The sequence below is a fragment of the Manduca sexta genome, chromosome 12, assembly GCF_014839805.1.
Source record: "Manduca sexta isolate Smith_Timp_Sample1 chromosome 12, JHU_Msex_v1.0, whole genome shotgun sequence".
NCBI lineage: Eukaryota > Metazoa > Arthropoda > Insecta > Lepidoptera > Sphingidae > Manduca > Manduca sexta.
Genome location: NC_051126.1, coordinates 13,160,718 through 13,186,273, shown reverse-complemented (window position 1 = coordinate 13,186,273; position 25,556 = coordinate 13,160,718). Strand labels below are relative to the sequence as shown.

Sequence of the window (25,556 nt, the reverse complement as noted above, 5' to 3'; positions counted from 1 at the left end):
AGTTGGATTCTCGGGTCGGGAAAAGTGCTATTGAATTTTTTATACTCATTATGAGCCCAGGATTCGTACCCAATTCGAGAATAAAATGCGCGTGTATGTGTGTGCATGCGTGCATATGTGCTTGCATGCGTGCATTTATTATTATTACTCTTCTAAATAGAAAATCTGAATACCTACACATATGCTTAATAATATTCGTATTTTAACATGAACGCATTATCAGCATTAGTAACATTAGCTCTGAAAGCTTCAGTTATTCAATATTCATAATCAATCAATTACGATCATTAGAACTCTCACGGTACGTTAAAACACTACGCTAATGCATCCACTGCAATTTGGTTAATTAAATTCTAATTACATAAGCACTTATGGACTAAATTTATAGCCGGACTTACACGAAACAATATTACGGTGAGAGTATTTAAACCACTTGATTAAAAATCATATTTAAATTAAGAATCCGCTATAATAACTTAGGTCCATACGTTCCATTTTACGTATTATTTAATACGTTACAGTAAAAATAGGCAAAGGAAACAAATGTGTGAAAACGGAATATTTTTAAAAATAATAACACCGTAATATCAAAGTTCTTTTACGATTTTTTGTAATAAAATAATATTGTTATACGTTTATCATATTATCACTGTTCTCATGTGCGTACCAATGTTGAAGGCTCCATACAACACGATCCCTGCCGACTTCCCCTTCGTAATTTATATGAATCTAATTAGCATTACATGGACTTGCAGACCACATGTTTGCATATTAGTACCAATATGTTATGTCGGGTTACCTTTCGGAAATCTTCATCCTTCGCCCCTGGTGACTACGGTTTAAAATGTAGCGGTACTACGCGAGCGTTGCGCTACGCTAATTGCTACAGCGTTGCTACGCCATCGATTCCAATTGTATTGAATGACAAAGATGTCACAGCACTGCAGAAGTTTCTCCTATCACCTGTTTCCTATTGTCCCACATTCAATGCATTTACAATAGACCCGTTCTATAAATAAATTTTATGTTGGGATTAATACAGAACTAAATATATCAACATATTACTTGCGATGTAATTTATATTTATTTGTTTTTATTAAGGAAACAAACAGAACAATAGTACACATATAAACTAAACAAAATAGGTAACACACAATCCAATAAAGTTTCCACAGACATTTAACAAATAAAGAAGAGAGCGGATACAAAAGAAGGAAATAAAGTAATAAGTTAAAAATAAAATAATTTAAAAAGTTTTTAGAATTTGGCACTGGAGCGAATAAATTCTAACATGTTTAGTATTTTTTGGCGTCGTAAGGTGTCTTAATGTGTTTAAAAACCTAAACTTACTTGCATTGGCTTGAATCTAATGAGGCTACTTAAATAAACGTTGTCTCACTGCTCCTACATTTCTAATAGGTTGCGTGATGCATTTATTGAGGTGCTTTGTATTTAGACGTAACACCTGTTAAAAACAATATCAATGACATTAATTCATACAAATAACAGCATGACACTGCGGTACGCTCAAAGTTCTTAAGCGAGGTGTAGATTAGCAAAAAAATTTGCAGAAGTCGAATTCCGCTAGTGATTTTTTGCAGGACTTGCGACCGGTCACATGTGTATAGACTTATTGACATATTGCCGCCAGTGTAAATACATCTAGAAGTTGTGCAATATATTGCTGCAAGACTTGCTAGTCTAAACATCGTTTGACACGTGAGATGTGTACGTGTCCTGACATTTATGAACTCTGACTATATCTAAACAACGCGAAACTATGCACACCAACACTTACCAAAATCATACAACTCTTGCAGAATACAATATCGAAGTTTATGTGCAAAGTGTCGAATAGATTTCTCGTTTACATTTAACGTGTACAAAGAACAGACAATTCGACACATCGTACTGTCGAGATATCGGCGAGCCAGCCGCGCAGCTCTGTCAACTTACCAAACATTTATTGGCTCAATTAAATCCTGATTATCCTAATACGATGAAGTGTTCACGCGAATTCGGTCTTTGTGGGTGTTTATTTATTAAATTGTTTTTTCGTGATTACCTATACCAGCATCGTTTATGGTTCGAAATTCGAATAATTATTTTACCGTGTAAAAAAGGCAAAGGATCCCATTTCAAACAGCCATGATCAATTAATTAAAGTTTGTATATATTTTGAATTGAAATGCTTTTATTTTAATTTTACACGGCTTAAATAAATGTTTTTATAAGTATAAAATTTTTGAAGAGAAACCTCTCGAATGATATCATTTTTATTCTTATATTTTTATAGGTAAAAGTAAAAAACTATTTATATTCAATTTCTGTTGGGTTTTTCATTGTTATTTTCTTCATATGTACTTACGTTTGTTGACGAGTTTCATTGTGTTAGTGTGTGTGTGTGTGTGTGTGTTTGATTTTATAATTATTTTGTTTAAAATCTTTTTGTGTCATGGTGTTAAGCAAATAAATGTGTTTTTATTAGAAACCAACAAATGTTATTCTGGCATTATTCTGTGTGGTTGAAGACTTGTAGAGATACCAATGCTTTGTCTATTTTAGTCGCCAAAGTAAATTGTGGTACTGTTGTGTCCCGATATAAATGTGATTACTGGTAATGAAAGACATAAGATATAACTAGTATGAAGTATCTCAGGGAACACTACGTAGCGCCCAGTAGTTAAATAACTTTTTATTTGTACGTCTAAGGTAAAGTAACCCCACTGCATCTGAGGGTCCAGACAGAGTGTCGACTGACTAGAAATGATTACCCCTCCCCACTCAATATATTTATGCCTCGGTGATGCAATTGTTATTTCTAATATACGTAGGCTTTTCCGTAACGCCACAGATATACGTGGGCCACAATGACAGATTAACACTTTGTTTCCTGTTTCCCTAACTTGGAATTGCATAATGTACAACAATTGCCATTAAAAAAAACACTTTGTTGCCAGTGATCGCTATGTAGAAGGATACAAATATCCGAACACCAGCAGAAGTATTGTTACAACCAATAACGTTTTTCATACAGACGCGTCATAGACTAACAAAATTGCACATAAAAACAACGCACTATTTACTATAGCCACATACTTGTACAGCCCTAGCAGCTCGCATTAATACGGCCCGAGCGTTGACCGCCGTGGCCATCTAGTTTATTGGTCTCTGGTCGCCATGACAGTCGAATAAAATGCATTTATTAGTTAAATAGTGTCTACTTATTACTAACGTATGAAATGAAACGTTTTTTTTCATTCACAGTTGTAGTATAATTTGTACATCGTCTAAATGGAAGGCATTTTATTTATAAAAATAGAAAAGTTAGTAAGCCGACTAGCCGCGATAGTGGTTGGAGGTTGACTAAGTGCATGTCGGGCAATTACCTTGCATTCGTCTTGTCGAAATTGAGCTCGGACAACGTATCTATGTAATAAAAACATCTTAGGTTACAACTGTTTCAATGAGCGACGACATGCAATCGTCCAAGCAATCTACTTGTTCATCATCCAGTTAATAACAAAAAACTTGATACAAAAATCATGATATTTATTAAAACAATATAATATCTGTCATAATATTGTTTTACGTATCCGTCCCCTGACAGTTGCGCAGCTCGGATATAATTTTTTGCTCCGTCGAATACCTAAATCAAGATTTGCGTCGGTGACTCGGGAGTCGGGAATCGAGAGTACAGAAGGGAATTACTTCACACTACGCTATTTTAAAATTACTAATTTACGCCATTGTATCTGTTTATCGATTTTTAATAATATTATAATATAAAATTATTTTACTGAGAGTAGGATATTTTATATCCGCCCAGATAGCAACCACTGTATATTAATTGTTAAAACCCACCATAGTGGAAAATAACTGTGTTCAGGGATCAACCTGTGTATATCCGGTTCCAACAGGCCGGCATAATTTTGTCAATCAGATCAGTCATCTCTCATCAGTCGACATTCTATAGGACCCCACTTACCATCAGTTGCAGTGGAGTCGCTTTTCCGTGCATGTGCCATGTATAAAAAAAGCGTGTACACAATATAAGTACGAATGTATGGATATGTCACAAGATACTAGCCGTGCCAGAGACTACGTGGGCGCGGTATGACAGGCAGCCAAATGGAAAAACACCAGACTATACTTACTGAACGTTGGCATAATATTAATATCATTAAATAAATAAACTGCAGACTTGAAAGTCTTTCTATGTCATTAGCAATTTACAATAACCAAAACTGAAACTATTCCTTCATATGTATTTATACAATATTGCCTCAGTAACGTAATTGTATTGCGTGCGCGATAAAAAAACCGCTCTGAGATCCCGAGTTCGAATCCCGGATAATCCAAAGTGAAATTCGGTTTCTCTATTCAGTATCCTCCCGAAGTCAAGAATTTGTAACCGATATGGCGATACGCAAGCGCTCTATCACATCATGGGACTAAAATCAAATAAAAATTGGATACCGTGATTGCACCTCTGCCTACCCTTTCGGGGATAGAAGCGTGATGTGTAAACATATTTGAATTTTATAGTAAATAGTACTTAACTAATAATATTTTTATTAAAACCTCGACTAGAAAATTTTACTTAAACACAACTTATATCTAATAAATATAAACTTACCGAGTGAGGAATAAATCGTAGTTCTTTATAAATAAACGTAAGAACGAAGGAAAAATGTCTCGACAAGCTAGACTGTAGACATTTTTGTTACTATGTACTATTCATTTGCTAAAATATTTGCACTTTAATCCCCAACATTGTAAAACAAAATGGCCGCTTCTATTTGAACGCGACAGTTCATATTATTTCATCTTGATAATAAATATATACGTATGTTCCATTGTTACATCATTACGTATCTCCCACTAGGTATCTCTTACCTATGCGAGTACCTACGTCATGCAGCGGTATGTAGGTAACTTACTGTTGTGTTCCAGTTGAAGGACATTGTAGCCGAAATAACTATTAAGTGTTATGGCTTAAGGCGGTGGCCTCAGCAAAACGGTGAGCTAACTTAGATCAGTGTATTCTTGATCGAAGCGCATTAACCGTACTTATAAGCTATTAGAAATTTATTGTATACATAAAAAAATATATAGATCATACTTCATAATATTTCTAAAATATGTTATCTTTACTTTGGCTGTTATTTTTTTTTATAATGTGGATATTGTTTTATTATTTTATAATGAATTTTCCACTAAAATTGTTCATTCCGTTCATCTGCTAAACTACAAATGATTTTTATTTGCAACCAACACTAATAGATAGACAAAAAAGACCATTTGGGTAGTTCAAAATCAAAAAGAAGTCCTTAATTTTTTTTAAGAAATTATAGTATGTCTGTTGCACTAATACTCAAGGCCGTTACCTCGGTAAAGAGCCTTAACAACCAATGCCTTAGGACGGCAAGCCCAGTTTAATGCCACACAGAGCTTCGTAACTCAAAGTTTTGGCGCTCAATCGACCGAACTGCTGTTTTACCCATTCAATTGTGTATAAAATCATTAACCCTTTTTTCTTCTACCGTAGCCGGATAAAAAATAGTAAACCGTTCTACCAACATAAGATTATAAATATTTTATAAACTTTGCTTCTTAATTCTTAAACTACGCACATAATTAAATATGAAAGCGTGCACATAAAGAACAAACATTCAATTTTGCTTAAAATTTTAAAACAAATGATATTTTAGGGGAATTTGCGTGGTTTTCACAAAATATCCACAAAGCGCGCGTACACAAACATTCCTACTCAGGCACTGGTACATGCCACCCCAACAAACAGCCCCGGGCGGCGCGAGCCCTGCCTCCCGTTTCAAATAGAATCATTAAAACGTAGCAAAATTTAAAGATATAGATAGATGTACAAATTCAATGCAAAATACTAGACTAAATTTGACGGAATACCCACACGCATTCGGGCTGATCATTTATAAACATCCGTACACAAATTAGTGGTGTATTTTATGGTTTAAGATATTTTATTTCTTTTCAAAAAGAATTATAATATTCACTTGCATGAGAAATTGTTTTTAACTAATGCACTATACTAAACTACATTTTAAACAAGTTCATAAGTATTTTGCTAATCGTCCATTGCATTTTTTGTGTTCTAAGCACTGATATTACATAATGAAAGCTGTTTTAGTTACGTCAAATGAAATTTGTACTTATAAAAATTATAACACGACATGATTTTGACGAAAATAGAACAAAACTAATAAAATTGATAAACTACTTAGATGACTATATAGGTATTGAAACGAGGTATTGACTAAGATCATTCCTGCAAAATGTGAAAATGTGCTTTACGATCTATCTGTCCTACAAATGTCAAGAAAATTGATGGGATAGCTCACTCGACGAGGCTATAACTAAATGTTCTCCGACCGCTTTATCAACCGGATAATTATTCAGAGTAATGAATAATTAATTTTTATTTGCCCGCTAAGACACGTTTTTTTAGTTTACTGTTCTGTAGGTATCAATAATGATATCTCATGGTATCATATTTAAGCAGTATATTTAGCTATAAAACTTGTTATGTGGTGTAATTCAATGATAACTAAAATACTATATAATTGCTATACCGTCAATAAACACTCGTGACCCTACGTTTATGTATAGTATATTATATCTAGCTTAACTCAAGCGAGTAATCATAATCCGGAAATCAGCATTTTCTAATTTGCAATATTACGAACAAAACCTACATAAAACCAAATAGTATAAAACAAATCCTCACTTAATAAGATGGACCTTTACTTTACACTTCGCAAAGTGCGAATAGCTCGTATAATGAAACTGCATAAACCTTTTTAATTCAACGCCGCTGTGGCCTACATACTGTTCCGTGGGTTTCCTCCTACGGTATTGTCAGCAATCCGCCCAGTGTAGAATATTGACACTGCCATTGTCTATCAGCTGTCGATACCCGTGATTTTAAAAGAAAACCTTTTCCAATAATGATGACGCGCTAGAAAGTTCTGTGGGTATGTGATGACTTTCGCGGCATGTCGAATATTTTAGCGAAAGGGAAGCTTAAATTCTATATACCCGTTTATCATACGACCATTAAGTGTATGAAATATATCTGAGTTCTTCAAGGTGATGATGCATGTTAATGTGGAGAAAGGCGCGTAATTAAAAAAAGAAAATAAGCATGCAGATTTGTGTAGTAGTACTTACCAGTTTGTTCTAAAGAGGGTAGCACTCTTTAGCAATCGTAAATTGTTTTATTGATTAAAAAACTGTGAAATTTTCTTCAACAAATTATGAAAGGAATTTAACTGAATAAGTAGTATATTCTTTCTTAACAAACTGCCTACCTATAACTTATATCAATTGTAGAATTCTATTGATTAGCCACGCAATGTTTGAAAGGATCTAGTCGGACAAAACAAACATCTGAGATTACTACGGATCCAATCAAAGCTCGCCTCAATTTACACAGGTACATTTTTTTCGCTCGGTAAAGAATTCGGTCGGAGACAAGGAAAAAAAATCTAACCAACAAATGTCGAAGTATATATATTTTCCCGCCAATATTTTTACAAGTTGCGACAAACATGTTTACAAATAAACAAAATCATATAAAATATATAGGAAAAACAAATTAAGGAAAGATACGGACAATACTATTGTCGATTGTGTCACTGATCGATTCCTTTACCGTACTAGTACGCAAGTCATTAATCAACAGCGCTAAGCCACGTCAGGAGGTGTCTGTTAAAATGGTTCTAGATTAACCAGACATAGCAATCCACATCTAGCTAGTGTTCCGTGTCATTATTCACGACGGTGTCTAGCTCTCTGAGACACTAAGTGCCTGCAGTGGAGGCATGTGTACTATTGTAGCATTAATCATATCAATTTGCACACCAGTGTCGGATTGGCAAACGCCAATGTTTGCAGTATATTCATAGTTATTTTATGTACCGGAATTGAGGAATGACCAATGTATTTTGTATTCTTGAATAAAAGAAACAAAGTATTTAATACTTTCATCTTTTATAATTGTGAAGGTGTACAAAGATATTAATTGTTAACTATTCATCCATTAACTGTTAGGTAGGTACCTACTACATGTTTTTTCTTAAAACATATTAAAATAGTTATATTGTAGTTATTTCTGCCCCGGTGGCATAGTTGTATTGCCTTCGCAATACGATTAGCGCTCTGATGTTTCGGGTTTTAATTTCGGGGTGGGTAGTGATATTGAGTTTTTCGGCAGTATAAGCTTGGAGTCTAAAATTTGTACTGGAGGGGAGGAACACACAAGTGGAAAAGTTTGTGCCCTAATTACACCTCTGCCTACCCCTTCAAGGATAAAGGCGTAATGTGTTTATTTTTTTCGATAGACTGCCGATTTTCCTAAAAGATTGCAAACCTATCTAAAAAGGATAAGTAAAATGTTATAAGAATCCAAATATACGAATTAACAACTTGTTCATCAGCTACAACAATTAATTGACCTCCTAATAGTTATTAGATGACTGAATGCGCCACTGTCACCCGCATTAATACCCAGCGGTTGAATTTGGCTCAATAAAAGAACAATATTTATGCCCGGTAGCGTATGAGATTTTAACTTTCTTTGGAAGTTCGCCAGATATCTGAAGGAATATCACACCCAACCAATCGCTTGGTGAACTGTTATAACAGAAAAGCGGTTTATTCGCCGATTTGTAGGTAAATAAGTAGGTATTTTCCCTCTCAATAGTAGAGGAGGCCCGTGCCCAACAGTGGGACAGTATATAATACAGGACTGATATATTTATAAGTAAGTAGGTATTTTGCAACATAAAATGTTAAGTATTTTGCTTTCTTTTGCTTTTCTCTGTGTTTTATTGGTTGTGCAATAAAGAATTATATTATTATTATTTATTTATTTTTATTTTTCAAATCTCTCCTGTTCGGAGGTACGGTTAGCACGGGCCTAAGCCAAGTGCATATGAAAATAATTACGAAAGAGATAGAATTTGTCTGACTATGCGGCAAGTATTTAAAATTACGGCTTTCTGTAGAAGGATGAAGGTTTGTGAATATTGAGGGTGCAGAGACAAGCATGGAGTAACTTGGGTATGACGCCGGTGGAAGAAATTAGTATGGGTAAAGTTTAAACTGTAGTTGCGTCTTGTGTCTGTTGTGTGTTCCATTGTGTCTTGAGTTCTATTGCTTGGTCCGTATATTTTGCTATTTTTTCATTGTGTGTAGTTACGATGTTGTGGGCGTTATTATTATTATTATTATTGGACGTTGGTGCTATTTTTTTTTACAGAATTCTAAATTCATATGATAAACATGAATCAAGCCAGATAGGCCGATAGAAATTGTTAACGATACATGCGGCTATGATTGGATATCTACTAAACTATGTATATTTATTTAGTATTTTATAGCTTTTGCTAGCGATTCCGCCCGCTAATGAAAAAAAATACGGTGTAAAAGTTCCGCTATATATTTTTCCAGGAAAAAAAGATCCCTATGTCCTTCCCGGGGTCTCAAACAATCTCCATACCAAATTACATCAAAATCCGTTAAGGTGGTTTTTGTCTTTATAGCGTTCAGACAGGCAGACATACAGCGGGGGGCTTTGTTTTATATTATATTTTTTTTAAACTTTTTAATGGGAACGATTCAGTCATACACATTTTTTGCTTAACTTCAACTATTTATGTAGCAAACGTAACAAAACCTCCCAAAAGAAATATTTTTTCCTTGTTTTTGCCACATGTTTCATTGATGCTCCGCTTCTATTGGCCATAGCGTGATGTTCTGTATCAGTGTATAGCCTATGCCTTATAGCCTTCCTTGATAAATGGGCTATCCAACAGTAAATAATTTTTAAATTTAAATCAGTGGTTTCCGAGATTACCTATCGCGTTCAAGCAAACAAACTCTTCAGCTGTATATAATTGTATGTTATGTATATATTAGGTATTTTAATTGTACCTGTCTCCAAGGCAGTGGCATAACTTAATTGGGGCGGAGGGGGTACCCGCGATGCGCGACCGTTTTAGGGCCGCAACACGCATGAAACAATACTCTTTCATTTTTTTTCTCTTATTGCATATAACAGTGGCTAGGTGGAACGCGCATGAGTCTTATCTATTGCATTACAGTTTTTTTTGCATTTTCTGGGCATTGAACTCTACCAAGTTTTTGGAACCCCATATAGAAATGAGGTCCAGACTGCGATTGAGCTCCATGACAAGATCCTTAAACCTCCTCAAATTATCCACCTCCGATCCAGGCAGCTCATAGTAGTATCGCCCATGAACCGTGCTGTTATCTGGTATAAAAATGAATGTTGCCAAGCGATAATATACTTAATCTTGTGCAAAAGAAACAAGGTAGTAACAGCACCGACCCGACCAACCCTTATGAAATTCCGGCATCTACTGTCGTGAGCTTCGAAACGTGCTTATCAACGCAAACCGGCAAATTTATTTTATTCCAATCATACACAATTAACTTAATTTTTCGAGAAATTAAATTGTAAAATTAAAGGAATAACTAATATTTTTCTTGTTAGTCACTCTGGGTTAAATTGTCATTTCTCTGACATTTTACTTTTTTGAGGTTATGTTCATGTTGACATGTGGTGAAAACACACATTGTTTTTGAGTTGAAAATATCTTTATAACATTAATAAACGTTTGAATTAATTGCAAACAAAATGGTAGCGATAAAGCAAAAAGCAGCCAAGAATATTAAACCAACAAACAAAGTACAAAAAATTAAGAAAAAACAAAAACCGGTGAAGAAACTTGTGTCTCCAATAAAGACCAACAATGAGAAAGAAGTCTCTATAATAAGTAAAAAGAAGAAAAATCCTCCAAAAAGTAAAGGTAATAAGGCTCCTATAATAAGCAAAGAAAACAAAGGTCCTATAAGCAGCGAAAAGAAGAAACTTCCTGCAACAAGTAAACAGAACAAAGCTCCTGTAATAACCAAAAAGAGGAAACTTCCCACAATTAGCAAAGAGGAGGTGGTCTCTGGAATAAATGAGGCAAAGGAAGTAAAAAAAAGGGCGAAATACATAATGCCTACAAAGAGTGTTACTGATGATGTTGTGAACTCATGTCTGAATGCATTGCAGCAACTGGCTATACAACATAAGAAGAAAAACACCATACTCAACGATGATACACCTATTTTCGCTGAAATTCACTGTATGAAAATTCAGAGCACTAAAGGGAATATTAAATTGTAAGTAATTTAATTTAATGTAAGGTATTAATACTATTGCTGGAATAAAAGAATATTACTGTTTTTTTTTTGGTTCTTCCGTACATTTTTTAGACTACTATGACTATTATATTAATAATGGTATCACTCAAAATTTTACAATTAGTGTTATTTTTATAAATACTATTTATTATTTTTATAAATAAATGGTAACAGTTCCATTTCACATTTACATTTCCCAATCCTATTGAATATAATCTTATTTGAATTACTAAGATAATTTTGAAGTACTTAAACAAACAAGGGCAGTTAGCTTGTCTACCTTCAACAGCAATGATAAAATAAAAACAAATTCTAATCAATCTATTATGTTTCCATACATAAGACACTGCAGTATGGTCGAAAGACTATATATTATAGCCTGTCTTCTAAGGATTAATTAAACAAAAATTTTAAAAAATCTATTATGTTTTCAGTGTACTACCGCATAGTACCTTTGCATCAACAGGTGAAATATGTCTCATTACACCAGATTTGAAGAAAGGGAGAAAGATAGATCATGAACCGACAGTTGACCACTGGGAAGAGCTGTTGAGAAAAGAAGGAGTCACTTCAGTGAGTAACGGTCATCTTAATATGAGTTTTCAATCCCATCCACTAATTTAAAAAGATCCAAAATGTAAAAAATATGTGTATTTTTGTGCCACCACATATATTATACACATCTTAAAATCACATAATATATTATCACAGATTAAAATTCCTATCCATTGTTATTTAAAAATAATGCATTTCAAAGTGTTTTAAAATATATCTAACAATATTCAGTAATCAATCTCAATGTCAATCTTAAATCAGATTCCCAAAATAAGCCAATCAAAGACACTCATTTGTAAGCATGTCAAAAAGAATCTTCGTTCTGATTGGTCTGTTCTTGACATAGATAAAAAAAGTGATTGAGATTGTTTATTAAAAATGGTGATTAATCATAACTACTTATTATAATTATTTTCACTTTCTATTAATTATACCAATTACTCTGACCAATAAAAAAAACCCTACATGTTAGACATATTTATTTGATTAAAATGAATATATTGTGTAAAAAAAAGAATATTTAATTGTTGCAGGTGAAAACAGTTCTACCATTGAGGCAACTGAAAGTGGAGTATGATCAGTTTGAATTAAAGCGCAGGCTATTAACTCAACACGACTTCATTATGGTTGATACAAGAGTTCTGAACCATGCATCTCACATCTTAGGCAAAATGTTCTTCAAAAAACATAACATGCTAATCCCAGTCAGATTGGAAAATAAAAAGCTAAAGGACGCAATTGATGTTGGCTTAAGGACTTCTGTTCTCCGTTTAAATGAAGGAGAGACATCCACAATTATTGTTGGTCATACTAGCATGCCGCAGGAGAAGGTCAAAGAGAATGTATTGTCCTTAATAGATCAAATACGTACGAAATACCCAGGAGGTGAACCAAACATTAGGTCTATATGCCTGAAACTTCCACTGAGTTTATCTTTACCACTATATATGACATTACGTAAGTATGCTTCGGATTGTTCTTTATACATCAACTTACAGCAATACAGAATATGATATTTATACAGCACTCTGTACTCATTCTTTGTGTTGTTATGCTTTAATTATTTAAATTTATTAATGTTATTAATTATCAAAGACAAAAATCTACAAGTAAATTTATTAATAAACCGTCTTAAATAATTTTATATTACCTTTAATACACAGGTCCATCCAACACAGTGAATCCACCTAAGATGAGAAAGAGGAAACCTAATAACTTCAAGGTGTTGGAAGATGATCTTTCAACACAGCCTGGACACAAGGTGAAGGTGGGACCTGACGGCACTGTGCACTTGGTCAAGAGTAAAGATATGGATACTACGTAAGTAAAATGTTATTCGTAACATTGCACATGTTAATTCCATATAGTCTAATATTTAAATACAATTATTGTAATTTAAATTTAAGTTTGTAATAATAAAAAAGGGCAACTGGAAAGGTAAATCAATAATATATATAAATCTGCAAAATTAATAGCAGCGTTTTGTTTCTGTCAGATATGAGTTAGAGCATAAAATACTGATGGAAATAGAAGTATCAGAAGAAAGCCATATTTAGATCAAGACTTTTGAACCAATTTTACATGATTTTGTTAATCTGAAATAATTTGTTACTGCTTACCAAGCTACTATCAACAAACTATGCAGTATTTATAATTTTTTTTGCATGCCCCAAGATACAGGCCTAGCCTAGTTTGGGAAACCCCTGGAAAAATGTTTTTAGAAATTAATTTTTAATTTATAGCCAACATCAAACTTAAACAAAACTAAGTTATTTCCAATATATATTTATTGTTATTATAATGTTAAAACATTAAATTTCTGTTACAGTAACAATGAGAGTGAGGATGATAATGCAATTGAAGAAAATGATGAGAAGCCAGAAGAAGGAGAAGGAATGGACTCAGATTGATTTGTTGAGGAAATAAAATTAATAGTAATAATTGTGTGTTTTATTTGAATCATATAAAAAATATAGTTAGGATTTATTCTAATTGCCACCCACAGTTGTCATACTCATTGATACATTTGATGTCACCTGCATCTTCAATGGCCACACTTTTTTGAATTTTTTAAAGTTTTTCACAGTTGGCTGTGCTTCCTCTATCACTATGGGCTCTTTTTTAACAATCAAATCATCTCTTATAGTAACAACAGTCATGCCCAGATCAAGTCGACTCATTTGCTCATCTAATTCTTGTTTTATTTCTTTTTTTATATTTATTTTCATTCCATTATCTGCATCTACATTATCTTTCATTAACTCTGCTAGTTTTGAACCTCTCATAGCTAATATTTCATCTGCACTGATATTTCCCGTTTTCTTAATGTGATTGGCCCTTGATTGATCATTATCAACTTTTTCATTATTTTCTGTATCATTACTTGTTCTTGGTTTATTAATTTGAATAAAGTTGAATAAATCATCACCATCATCATCATTAGCTTTCCTCTTTGTTGGTCTGGCTAAGTTTAATCTCTTGGTAGTTTCAGTGTCCTTTTTGTCCTCATTGGCTTCATTGTCTGAAGTTATGAAATTGAATAAGTCATCACCTTCAGAGTTGCTCTGTAAAGCCAATTTCTTTGATGGATTTGAGATATCATCTTCATCAGCCAATTTTCTTTTGTTAACAGTATCCTCAAGTATGATTGATGGTCCAGTGGCAATTTTTTTATTTGCATTTGCTTGTATGTCATCATTATCTTCAGAGAATTTTCGTTTGGATGCATTTTCTGTTGTATTATCAAGGGCAGTAAGGCTTTCATCAACAACCTTGTTTGTGGATACTGCAGGGTTTTGAGATTGAGATTCAAAAGCTAACACATTAGCAGCCTTATTCTTGGATGTTTGTTTCATCATTTCATGTGAAATATTGAAATCTGGATTACAGTATTTTTCTGTTGAACAATATAATACGGCTAGGCCAATTTCTGCCTCAGGTATAGGTCTTTTGCCCTTTGAATTTAGATACATAAAAATCTCATTGATTTTGCTTCTTAGAGTTTGTGTCTCTTGAGAGACATACGCCATATTATCTTGTATGAGGATCACATCCCGTTCACAAAGCATTGCTTTAGTCAGCTGGGCCTCATTGAACAAAACAGACTCTGCACTGCTCTTCATCAACACACTCTTGTACATCTCATACTGACGTTTATGGAAAAAAACAAACTTTTTGCCTGCAAACAGTGTTTTCCTCTGTTCATTAGGGATGAAGGATACTACCTCCTTATTTAAAGTAGTTTCAACCACTTTTGGAACAAATTTATGTGGATCAGGCAGTTCTGCATTATCATTCACAGCTTCAAGACAGTTATTCCAATAATCTGTGGTGACAATGTTGCAACCCTGTACCAGAGCTAAAACAACTTTAATTGTCAGCGTAATGACAGGCATGGTCAAGAACCTGCATTCATCCTCCCACTCAGTCTTCAAAACCCCACCAATTTGACCGACAATGTTCCTTACTGTCTGAAGATTTTCTCCCTTTAATGTCGACGTGCATGTCGTGAGATTGACTTCGTGTACCTTCCACACGCAATTCAGTTTACCGAACTTTACTAAATCGCTGTTGTTTAACTTGGCTTTGGAATCAGGTTCTAACTTTTCCTCATTGATGTATGTAAAATACCTTGAGCCCAAATCTTGTATATACAGACCATCTTCTGTGACCGATAGCAGTGCATGTTTTCTACTTATTGAGGGATCATCCGAAATAACAAAAGTACAAGTTTGTCCGTCTGCATTTCTGCCTATTACCACTTCCTTGTTAAGTGGCACAACGTATAGAATCCGCTGATCGGTCTCCGATGATAAATACCACATGTTTTATTACTAATATATTTGAGTTAAGAAAGTGTAACCGGTATACGTGATACCACGAAATAAACAAGCGCCGATACAAAGCAATAAGAGTTACAAAAATGACAGATAAATGACAAGTGACATAACCCAGTGTCTCGATTTGTAAATCGAAAATTGCCATAACAACGTGACATTGGCGGAATAGCTTCATAATCAAGCTCGTCGCCAGTAATCAAAGAAGAAGAAGAAGAAAATTGCCATGTTGCAAGGATAAAAATACCACCTTTTAATGTTCCGCTTCACTTTTTTGTTTTTTTATAAGAACGTTCTTCTGACAATAATTAACACAACAAAAAAAGAAAGAAATTCTTCCCTCCGTTCACGTGTGACGCGATAATCAAGGGAAATAGAGTTCATTTTTATATTTATATTATAGATTTGTATTTCTTTAAATTTAAATTACTCTTTAGTTTATTTACAATAGCAACACTAGTATCCTAGCAACCGGATATGTAAATAAAAATTAAATTGTTTCAGAAGTCAAAACTTATTCTATTGAAAATAAGAAAAAATTGTAACTTGTTTAAAAGTAATGTGAAACGATGACATTGTATATTGACACTAAACTTACTTTTACTGATGGAAATGTAGTTTCAACTGTTGGTTCATGGCACCCATCACTACCACTACTTGCTATTGGGTCATACAATCAAGAGAAAGGGGGATTTGTAACAATATTTCAAGAGAATGTAAGTCTGATAGATTCTTATACACCTAAGATAGCGGCTCACGACATTACTGTTATGGTATATTATTATAATTACGTTTCAGGGTTTTCCTTTGGAAGGCTGCGAATGGCCTATACTTTTATCAAATCAAGTGACAGCTCTAGCCTGGCACCCCACCAGACGATTACTGGTGGTGGGATGGGACGGTGGCGAGCTTTACATCTGGCTGGAATACTCCTGGGCCCGTTTAGAAGCACCTCATAATGCAGCATTGACCACAGTTGCTTTCAGTCACGGAGGAGGAAGATTGCTGGCCACTGACGCTGCTGGCTCTCTCTCAGGCTGGCAGTCGAGCTCAGGAGCACCATTAACATCTTTCCATCATCAACTGGGTGATGTTATCACTCACATAACATTTTGCACCCCTAGGCCTAATACAGAATCTTCAATCAGAGGTCTGGCACGTGCAGCAGTTGCAGGTGATGAAAATGCACTTGATGCTCTTGCTGCTTGGAGACCTCGGACCACAGCCCGGGTTAGAGAGAGCTCTCAGCCTGACAACCATTGCTGCTATGCGTCACAAGACAATGGAATTATCCTCTACATTGACCACTCTGGTGCTTGCTCAGAGGTCCTCAATGCACCAGGGAATATTGTGTTTATGGGGATAATTAGCAATATTTACCTTCTTGTGGCTTGGGAGTCCGGAGGTGCCTTAAGTCTGACTAGGTTTATGACTTCTGATGATGGATCCTTAACTACAGACACTCATGTACGAATGGCTGCAAGGAACGGTCAATGTTTAGTACTGGCAGGAAACTTTTATGTTGCTATAATAACTGGGGATAATGTTATCAGAGTGTGGGATAGTGATACAGGTGACAATGATGTACTGCCTAATGAACAAGAAGTGATAGCTCCTGAAGATATATTTACAAGTATCAGTTACTGCAATTTAAGTGATACATTATGCTGTGGAACTGCCCAGGGTAATTTATATCTTTGGAGAAGAGACCATAGAAATAATTGGAAGTTGATAAGCAGTACTTCAGTCAAGGGCACTGTTAAGGAAGTCAGTTGGGGCTCTGAAGGTCTCATGAATCCGTTACTCCATGTTAATTGCATAACAAGTGTGTATGTGCTCAGGGAGCAACCTGTGTGCTGGGGATACTCACCAAAAGTATCCATGGTGCAAAAATCTGCCAATGAAATAGTGATAACCCAAAAAACTGATGTCACATCTAGTATTAACTCTACAATCACAATTCGAGCTTTTGCTTTTAAAGACCAGTATGTAGCCATTGGAGATGGTAAGGATGTGCAGGTACTAAAAAACGTTTTTATTTTTTATTTTTTTAAGTTTGCATACAAATTTATTGGAACTTACTTTGTTTCACAGATTTGGATGTGCAGCAAAGATAATGAAGTTAAATTCACGTTTCTTCGTACTTTTTCGTGGAAAACGGATGTGTTAATCATACACAATGATCTCCTTGTAGGAGTCACCCACCCTCACATTGAGTGCTATTCCATTACTGGGACCAGTTTAGGAATCTTGCCAAGCATCGAAGGCGAGGGAGAGCCCATTGGCGTGACGAATACCCATAAATTCGTTGTCATCACAACTATGGATGGTACCCTCAAATTAGCCGAAATCACAAAGAAAGGTCTGAGGATGCCATATCCCCCAAAAAATTGCTATCAGTTGATAGAGGACTTTGGTGAGGTAATGAGAGCTTCAGTTAATTGTGCTGGTCGTTACATTTGCTTGAGTATCGCAAACGCTGGCCTCGCTCCCGACCCCAGGCTTTACCTGTGGGATGTAGCTAATGACGTCATCACGACTAAACTGCTCGCCGAAAATTCTACTCCCCCATACCAAAGCGTTCCCATTGCAATCCTGTGGGATTGCAACGATCCCAGAATAGTTGCTGTGCACATGAGATCTGCGGATTTTGATCAAATTCATTTATTTTTCTGTCACGAAGGCAAACTATTCGAATACAAAAATTGGTGTCAATCGGAAGAATATTTTTCAATGGATTTTATGCTGTGCACGTTGTACGCTCCGTACGTAGTTACAATGGCGCAACAATCCATTAAAAAGATTTTAATGCGTGAATTTGAAGACATTACTGACTATGACACAGGTAGCGTGCGACAAGTATTGGATTTCCTCTATTACATGACAACTGAGAATTTAGAAAAAGCAGTTGTAGTAGGCTCTAACATATCGGGTGGCAATAGCACCATAATATGGAACAGCTTGGCGAAAATGTGCGTGTCGCTACGACGCCCTGACGTTGGGGCTATCTGCTTGAGTAAGATGGGAGATTTGAAAGGGGCTCTTATGCTGCGGAAAATAATGAGCAACGATGAAATGAACGACACCTGCAAAGTCGGTGTGCTCGCGATCAACCTGGGCATGACGGACGAAGCAGAAAAATTGTTCAACGAGGCTCAAAGGCCAGATTTAGTACTGCGTCTTATATCAGCAAAGGAAGGCGGGTTGAAGAAAATAACTGAAGGCAGTAAGGAGGGCGAAAACATCTTGTTAATTAAAAGCGCACAGCACAAACTGGCTAAAATGACTTGGGCGAACGGAGACACAGCGGCTTCATTGAAACTTTTCGAAAGCGCTGGCACCCTGGTACCTCATGTGCCGCGAATGTTGATAGCACAGGGCCAAGCCCAAGCCCTGGCCCAATATGTGGCTAACTCCAACGATCCGAACCTCATAACTTGGTGGGGACACTATCTGGAGAGTATAGGGGACCTAGACGGCGCGCTGGAAGCGTACGCCCGAGCGACTGATTATGGTGAGCAGACGCGACTCCTCTGCCATATGGAGAGGATCGAAGAGACGGAGAAGGTGTGCCAGAAGAATCGATCCTCCATGTATCAAATGGCGAGATACTTGGAGATGCAACCAGACAAAACGGAGGCGGCTGTCAAGGTATACTTTAACGTCTTTCAAGAAGATTATAAAATTGTAGGAACCATGTTTATTAGTTATTACATACAAAATTAGGCTTATTATCCCATGACATTTAAATTCAAAGGAACTATAGACACATTAAATGTAACTCCGCTTCCTTCGGAGTAGTTGCAGTGAGTGGTGTTTTGTTATAGATGTACATGCGTTGCGGCGCGGTGTCGTCTGCGATTCGCGTGTGCTCGGAGGCGAGCGCTTGGAGTCTGCTGCGACGCGTGGCCCTCGCCGCGCCACACTCGCACCACGCGCTGCACGCCGCCAACGTGCTAGAACACGCTGGACAGATACAAGACGCCATCACACTGTACCAGAAAGCTGGTAATGATGACTATTTTTAGACTGAACCACGAACCTTGAGCGTTGAAAGTGAACCGCACTTGATTAGAATTAGATTAGAGACAAATGTCGTACCTAAACGTAATTCTATAACCAATAGTATCGTAACGAAAAGCTGGGAGCGTACGAGAATTACTATTTACCACTTACCAGTTACCCCATAAACAATACATAAATTCATAATGAAAAATGATAATTTCAGGAAAGGTCCACATGGCACTCAAACTAGCGCTTGAATCTGGAGACACAAACGCAATAATAACAGCCGTGGAGACGCTGGGCGACAAGGTGGACCCAGAAATGGCGCATGCCCTCGCCGTCCATCTGAGGAACGCCAACCATCATTCACATGCGGCGGCGCTGTTAGCTACTGCTGGAAAAGTGAGTAGAAATTACAATAACGATAGACCTAACGTTACAGACTGATAGAAATCGGTAATGATCGATCTAAGCTGATTAGTTGCTTTGGCTGAACGATTACGGTAATAATCGATTTAGATATAATCGGACGACGGCGATCGATTATGAATCGATAAGAAATCTTCCAGCAGCCAGATGACTGGTTTAAAGTAAGGAACTGTTTTTAAGAGACATAAGGTTTTTTTAATTTGTTGAATCGTTGTCCAAGTCGGTCGACATAACTATGTCGCCCGGCAAGGGTTAATTTTCTCTCGACAGCCGGCACTATATGTGGACCTCATTTTTCATACCATCAGGTGCAGTGGGGTTACTTTGCCGTTGAAATACGTCCCACCACAAACATTGCTTGTTCACAGTACGAAGAAGCACTAGACATAGTGGAGCAGAGTTCGGCGCCGCTATCAGAGGCGTTGGGCGAGCGTCTGGCGGCGCCGGCCGGGGCGCGCGGACGAGACGCGCTGCTGCGGCGCCTCGCCGACGTGCTCGGCGCCAGGGGACTCTACCACCAGGCCGCCAAGAGACTCGCGCAGGCCGGAGACAAGGTAACCAGTGGACTTCGACACGTTACTTGTGTCCATCGTAACATTAAGATATATTTATTATCACTTGGGAATAGTGACAATATGTGTAAACTGTGGTGAAGGAGGTTGGAAAGTTGATGCTTAGAACGAGTCAAATTTTGTACGGCGGAAACTCTTTGCAATGTGAGGAGCGGAGTTAATTTAAATTATGCGGTTGACTGTAAAACCTTAGTTGATCTAAACAGCTTGTAGGACAAAACTCGAAGTTGTTGATCTAGAAGGGTTCGGGGGAGCAGTAGACTGGGTATGAGTGACGATGGCTGCATGGACTATGCCGCAGGCGGGCGCGATGCGTTGGCTGATGCGGTCGGGCGACGCGGACCGCATAGCGGTGTTTGCGGCGGCTACGCGCGACCGCGGCGCGCAGCTGCTGGCGGCGGAGTACCTGCGCCGGCGCGGCCCGTGGCGCACGCGCCCTGACCTGGCGCGGCACGTGCGCGCCTTCTACACGCGCGCCGGCGCATACGACAAGCTCGCCGCCTTCCACGCCGACTGCGCCAACCACGAGATCGAAGAGTACGAGGTACATAGAGAAAAAACTTGCACTAGTAATAGTTAACTATTGGAGCTTCAAGTCAAATCTGATTTACCCCTTCCTCCCTCCACCCTCCCCCCGAGACAATTCTTATGCACCAAATGCACGCCCATGCATGGGGGCAAATTTACCGCGACCCTAGGCAAACAGTTCAGTGTGTATACATCATGGTTACTAAATACACATTGAGGCCTAAATACACATAAGGGTTCGCGAACATTTCCCCTCCCTCTCCCTTCCAACTATCCTAAGAAAGCTCCGTCTCCTTCTCCTTCCTTTTCTCTTCCTTCCCTCTATCCCCTCCCTTCTTCTTCCCGGGCCCTGTGACCGGATAGCTTTGGCCAGCGTATCGTCCGCTGGCACCCTCGGTGATAACGGTAGGGACCACCAAATCCTCACAGGGACTGCCGTGATTGTTAAACCGGGGGATCGCTTGTACACCGTTCGCAAGATACCACCGGTGATAAAGGCAAATCTCGAAAAAAAATAGAACATGGTTTACTGTGCTAAGACGAACGAGAACTTAACGCACAGTAATTAATGATGCTTATAAGTGTTTTAATCTGATACATTTTTTAGATTTATCACCTACAGAGTAAAGAAGATATTTGAGGGGTTCTCTCAGTCCCTAAATTTGTAGGACTATGTAATTTTAAAAATTATGAACGTATTGAGCAATTAAACTATTTTAAAACAAAACTCATGCAATTTCAGAATTACGAAAAGGCCCTGGAATCACTGAAAGAAGCTCTTAAGTGTTTGGCGAAAGTGTCAGATACGGATACAAGTAAGATGTTTTTAAAACTTAAATATAAGCAAGATGCTATCTTAATAATATGCAGGTCGATTATTATCAATAATTTGTGGGTCTTATTTTTTTGTATCAAATTTATAAAAACTGAGTAAATAAGTACGCGGTCTCATTTTAAAGACCATTCATTTTAATATTTTTATTTTTCCCTGCTGGTGGTAGGATGTATTTTATATCCGCTCGAATAGCAACCATTATACACCAAGTGTTGAAACCCACCACATGGCCCACGTAAGTGTGTCGCGTTTCGGGATCAGCCTGTGTATAACCGGTTCCAAAAGGCCGGCATAATTGTGTCAACTGTCGAGAGGTAATCATCTCTTGTCAGTTGGCATTCTATTGTGTAGTGGGGTTACTTTACCGTGCCCAGTATAAAAAGAAAATATTACTATCGAGATATTTCCTGATAATTTCTATAAATACAATAACCTTTTCTACAAATTGCAGGTATCCAAATGAGAGCGTTACAAGAACAAAGCACTCTGGTGAAACGGTTTTTGGATATGAAGAAAACTCTAGAGTCTGGCGAAATAAACACCGGTAAGGGCTAAACGCATGTTCCATATCACACGTCATAGTTCGCGTGTATTTGCTAAAAGGTAACAAGCAATACCTTAAAATTGGGTAATGGGACGCAATATGTGAAAAAGAATATTGATTATATCCAGTAGAGTCGCTTGCCACAGAGGGGCCCTATATTAAAATTTGTTAGGGGCCCTCCAGGGCAGTGCGAACTTTTAGGCGCCTGCATAGTTTAATGTATGTATATACTAGTGACTACCTACCACAGATGGGCCCTACTTCAAAATTTTTTAGGGGCACTTCAAGGCAGGCAAAGAGGGGCCCTAAAGCTTGAGGGCCACGTATCACTGATACGGCTGATATATTGGTAGGTAGCTACCAAGGTATAATCAAGGGCGTAGGCCCTTGATTATATCGAAAATTATTATCAAGTGCAGCAACTATTCTATAGTTTTAGAAAAATAAATGTTCAGAAGCTCTTGTATCCAGCACTAAATTTGCTCTCATTTTCTTAATTCATCCTTGAGGCGCATTGATATCATCGTAGCCAATGCATTTTTTATCAGTTATATCGTTCGCGTAGCTGTTAGAGTAGCACGGACCTGTCGCATCTTTGCTTCCATAGTGTCTGACCAGATATTTTTTTCATAATTTAAATCGCCGTATCCGATTTTTACTGACTTCAAAAAAGGTTGTGACGTTTTATTTTCATACGTCACCTCAGAAACTTCAGTCATTTATGAATATTTTGTTATTCCAAGAAATTAGGTAAGTATGTTATATTCATTCCGACACAATTATTTATAGAAAATTTTAAAACAATGTACTCTTAAATTTCAAGTCTCTACAAACACATTGACACAGTGGCGATTTGGTATGTATAAAATAGCGTACTTTCCTACAAGGATAATGCAGTGGAATTAGCGCGGGTGACTAACGTCGTGCGTATCTTTAGCCAGGTTATCGCTGAGCGTCGTAGGGTCATCACGTATTTTGTTACCGCTTTTACTATTATCTCGGGGTTTCCTGTAATCTCGGGTTTCTGTATCAAACGTAGCTGTTTTTTCGACTAGGTTTTTCTCATGGCTTCACCTCAGCTTCGGATCTAGAAGGGGGGCAAGCCGGAGCCCATGCCCCGGGCGGCGAAGTCAGAGGGCGGCAAATTCAAACTTCGCAGACGAATACCCAACTCATCAATTATCATTAATGAAACTTTATTATTTTCTGCGGGGCCCGAAATAATGATGATGACAAAGGTAAAAATATAGATGGATGGGCGCGGCATTTACCAAGTTTTGCCCCACCTTGAAAAAAATCAAGATCCGGGGCTGCTTCACCTGCATGTATATTTTTCTCGGTGTAGATATCCCACTGTTTATGTTTCAAGGATCGAAAGTAGCTTATATTATACGTATTGATCCGTGACATAGTCTGTCTTTCAGCCAAATTTTGTGTCCTCAGCGAGTTCTGCGTTTATTTTTAACAAATATCTATACATCTTCAGAAACTTACGCAATTATAAAATTTGTAGGTAATATAGACGTGGACGCGTAATATAAATACCAACTACTAACAGGGTGTATGTAGGCTTTCTAGTTGTAATAATATAGTAAAGAGGAAACTGTGAGTTTGTTTGTAGGTAAATAGCGGCCGGAGCCAAGGTCAAAAGCTATTATACATATTATTAGCCCTATATTAAAACATGTCCCTCTGCTGGGCTGAACCTACTCTACTACTGAGAGGGATAAGGCCTTCGTCCACCACACTGGCCCAATGCAAATTGGCAGACCTAACATACCTTCAAAATTCTTATAAAGAGCTTCTCAAGTTAGCAGGTTTCCTCACCATGTTTACATTAAGTATATGTATAATAACTTATTGTAGTGTCGGTGACGCGAGTAAAACAGCCGGTCAGGTTCACGGTCACTTTAAGTATTACTGGTTGACGCTCGGGTAAAGATGTTTGAGTCGCAGCTCGAGGGTAGATAAAAGTAAACGTTTTTATAATTGTTCGCGTACATATCACTTATCCATAGGTGTAATTGGCGGCAACCAATTGCTGAAGGCTATAAACGCGTCCGGTCGTGTCGGCCTCATTTCGGAGGAGAAGGTGCTAAAGACGTTGCTGCACCACGCACACAGCCACGTCGAGGCTCCGCGTAAGTGTCTACCCACTTAACATAATGTTATCTATACATATATTAATACGTGCGAAAAAAAACCTTATACCCTTTTTACGAAAATAATGCGGGCGAAGTATGAAATTTGGCATAGTTAAAGTTTATATGAAGGGGAAAAAATATAAAATTTAGGTAAGTATCTGTAAATAACATGAGTTACAAATTTAAGATTTGACGGTCGAATTTCGGCCACTGTACGACTAGTAATTATTAAATTATGACTTAAACGAACGACGTATTTTATTCGACGTTGATCTTTGGATCAAAAAGTGATGGATTAGCGACTGAAATATAAAAATAATCGATATATGTGGTACATTCGTGCGTATGTGACAGATTTATTATGATACACTATGAGGCCCTCTGTATTTATCATTTTCTTTATAATGTGCAGGTTTCGAACAGCAATTGAAAGAATTGCATCAACAAGTCAGCGATGAGGTGGGAAGTACGGAATCTCCAGATCAAAGTATAGAAGAAGAAATGTGAATGAATAACAATAATTTGTTTATTATTCCGTCCATGTAATTTATAAGTAAATAAAATTAATTGAATAAAAATATTGTTTCTTAAGTTGTTACTTAAGTAATTAGACCTGGATGCTAGATGTAAAAATCCATTGGAATAGGACCATTTCATTATATTTAGTTCTTTCCCTATAGAACACGGTATAGAAATAAAATTACAAAAAATAAAACAGGTAAGTAAAGAAAACTTATTTCGCACAATTTTATAGATATTTCTATTCGGATTTCAAATCTTTTAAGATGTACGATTGTGAGAATCTAGTCTGGTTTAATATTTTTTTATTTTATTTATTCAAAAGGAGTTTTA

At 37.0% G+C, this 25,556-nt stretch overlaps 3 protein-coding genes across 3 annotated transcripts; 2 read left to right on the top strand and 1 right to left on the bottom strand.

Annotated features, from left to right (window-relative positions):
* The first annotated feature begins 10,579 nt into the window (after positions 1-10,579).
* Positions 10,580-13,752, top strand: LOC115452236 (ribosomal L1 domain-containing protein CG13096). Its single transcript, XM_030180707.2, has 5 exons — positions 10,580-11,235; positions 11,691-11,829; positions 12,345-12,768; positions 12,975-13,131; positions 13,640-13,752. Exons 1-5 carry the CDS (start codon positions 10,703-10,705, stop codon positions 13,719-13,721), a joined length of 1,335 nt encoding a protein of 444 aa, XP_030036567.1. The 5' UTR covers positions 10,580-10,702; the 3' UTR covers positions 13,722-13,752.
* On the bottom strand, positions 13,747-15,761 carry LOC115452205 (nibrin). The gene has a single exon (XM_030180674.2). The coding sequence runs from the start codon at positions 15,633-15,635 to the stop codon at positions 13,800-13,802; it is 1,836 nt and encodes a 611-aa protein (XP_030036534.1). The 5' UTR covers positions 15,636-15,761; the 3' UTR covers positions 13,747-13,799.
* A 26-nt stretch (positions 15,762-15,787) lies between these two features.
* On the top strand, positions 15,788-25,386 carry LOC115452195 (intraflagellar transport protein 140 homolog). The gene is made up of 11 exons (XM_030180665.2): positions 15,788-16,363; positions 16,446-17,666; positions 17,742-19,298; positions 19,475-19,655; positions 19,876-20,054; positions 20,450-20,635; positions 20,955-21,197; positions 21,924-21,996; positions 22,468-22,560; positions 24,579-24,701; positions 25,117-25,386. The coding sequence occupies exons 1-11, from the start codon at positions 16,217-16,219 to the stop codon at positions 25,209-25,211; spliced, it is 4,098 nt and encodes a 1,365-aa protein (XP_030036525.1). The 5' UTR covers positions 15,788-16,216; the 3' UTR covers positions 25,212-25,386.
* Positions 25,387-25,556: the final 170 nt, after the last annotated feature.

What these genes read in the sequence shown, in the direction of transcription:
- LOC115452195 (XM_030180665.2), top strand. Translation starts at nt 16,217, where the DNA reads ATGACATTGTATATTGACACTAAACTTACTTTTACTGATGGAAATGTA. An exon ending in ACGAGATCGAAGAGTACGAG is followed by an intron (nt 21,198 to 21,923) that starts GTACATAGAGAA and finishes ATGCAATTTCAG; the next exon opens with AATTACGAAAAGGCCCTGGA. An exon ending in AGTGTCAGATACGGATACAA is followed by an intron (nt 21,997 to 22,467) that starts GTAAGATGTTTT and finishes TACAAATTGCAG; the next exon opens with GTATCCAAATGAGAGCGTTA.
- LOC115452236 (XM_030180707.2), top strand. Translation starts at nt 10,703, where the DNA reads ATGGTAGCGATAAAGCAAAAAGCAGCCAAGAATATTAAACCAACAAAC. An exon ending in ACTAAAGGGAATATTAAATT is followed by an intron (nt 11,236 to 11,690) that starts GTAAGTAATTTA and finishes TTATGTTTTCAG; the next exon opens with TGTACTACCGCATAGTACCT. An exon ending in ACCACTATATATGACATTAC is followed by an intron (nt 12,769 to 12,974) that starts GTAAGTATGCTT and finishes TTTAATACACAG; the next exon opens with GTCCATCCAACACAGTGAAT.
- LOC115452205 (XM_030180674.2), bottom strand. Translation starts at nt 15,635, where the DNA reads ATGTGGTATTTATCATCGGAGACCGATCAGCGGATTCTATACGTTGTG.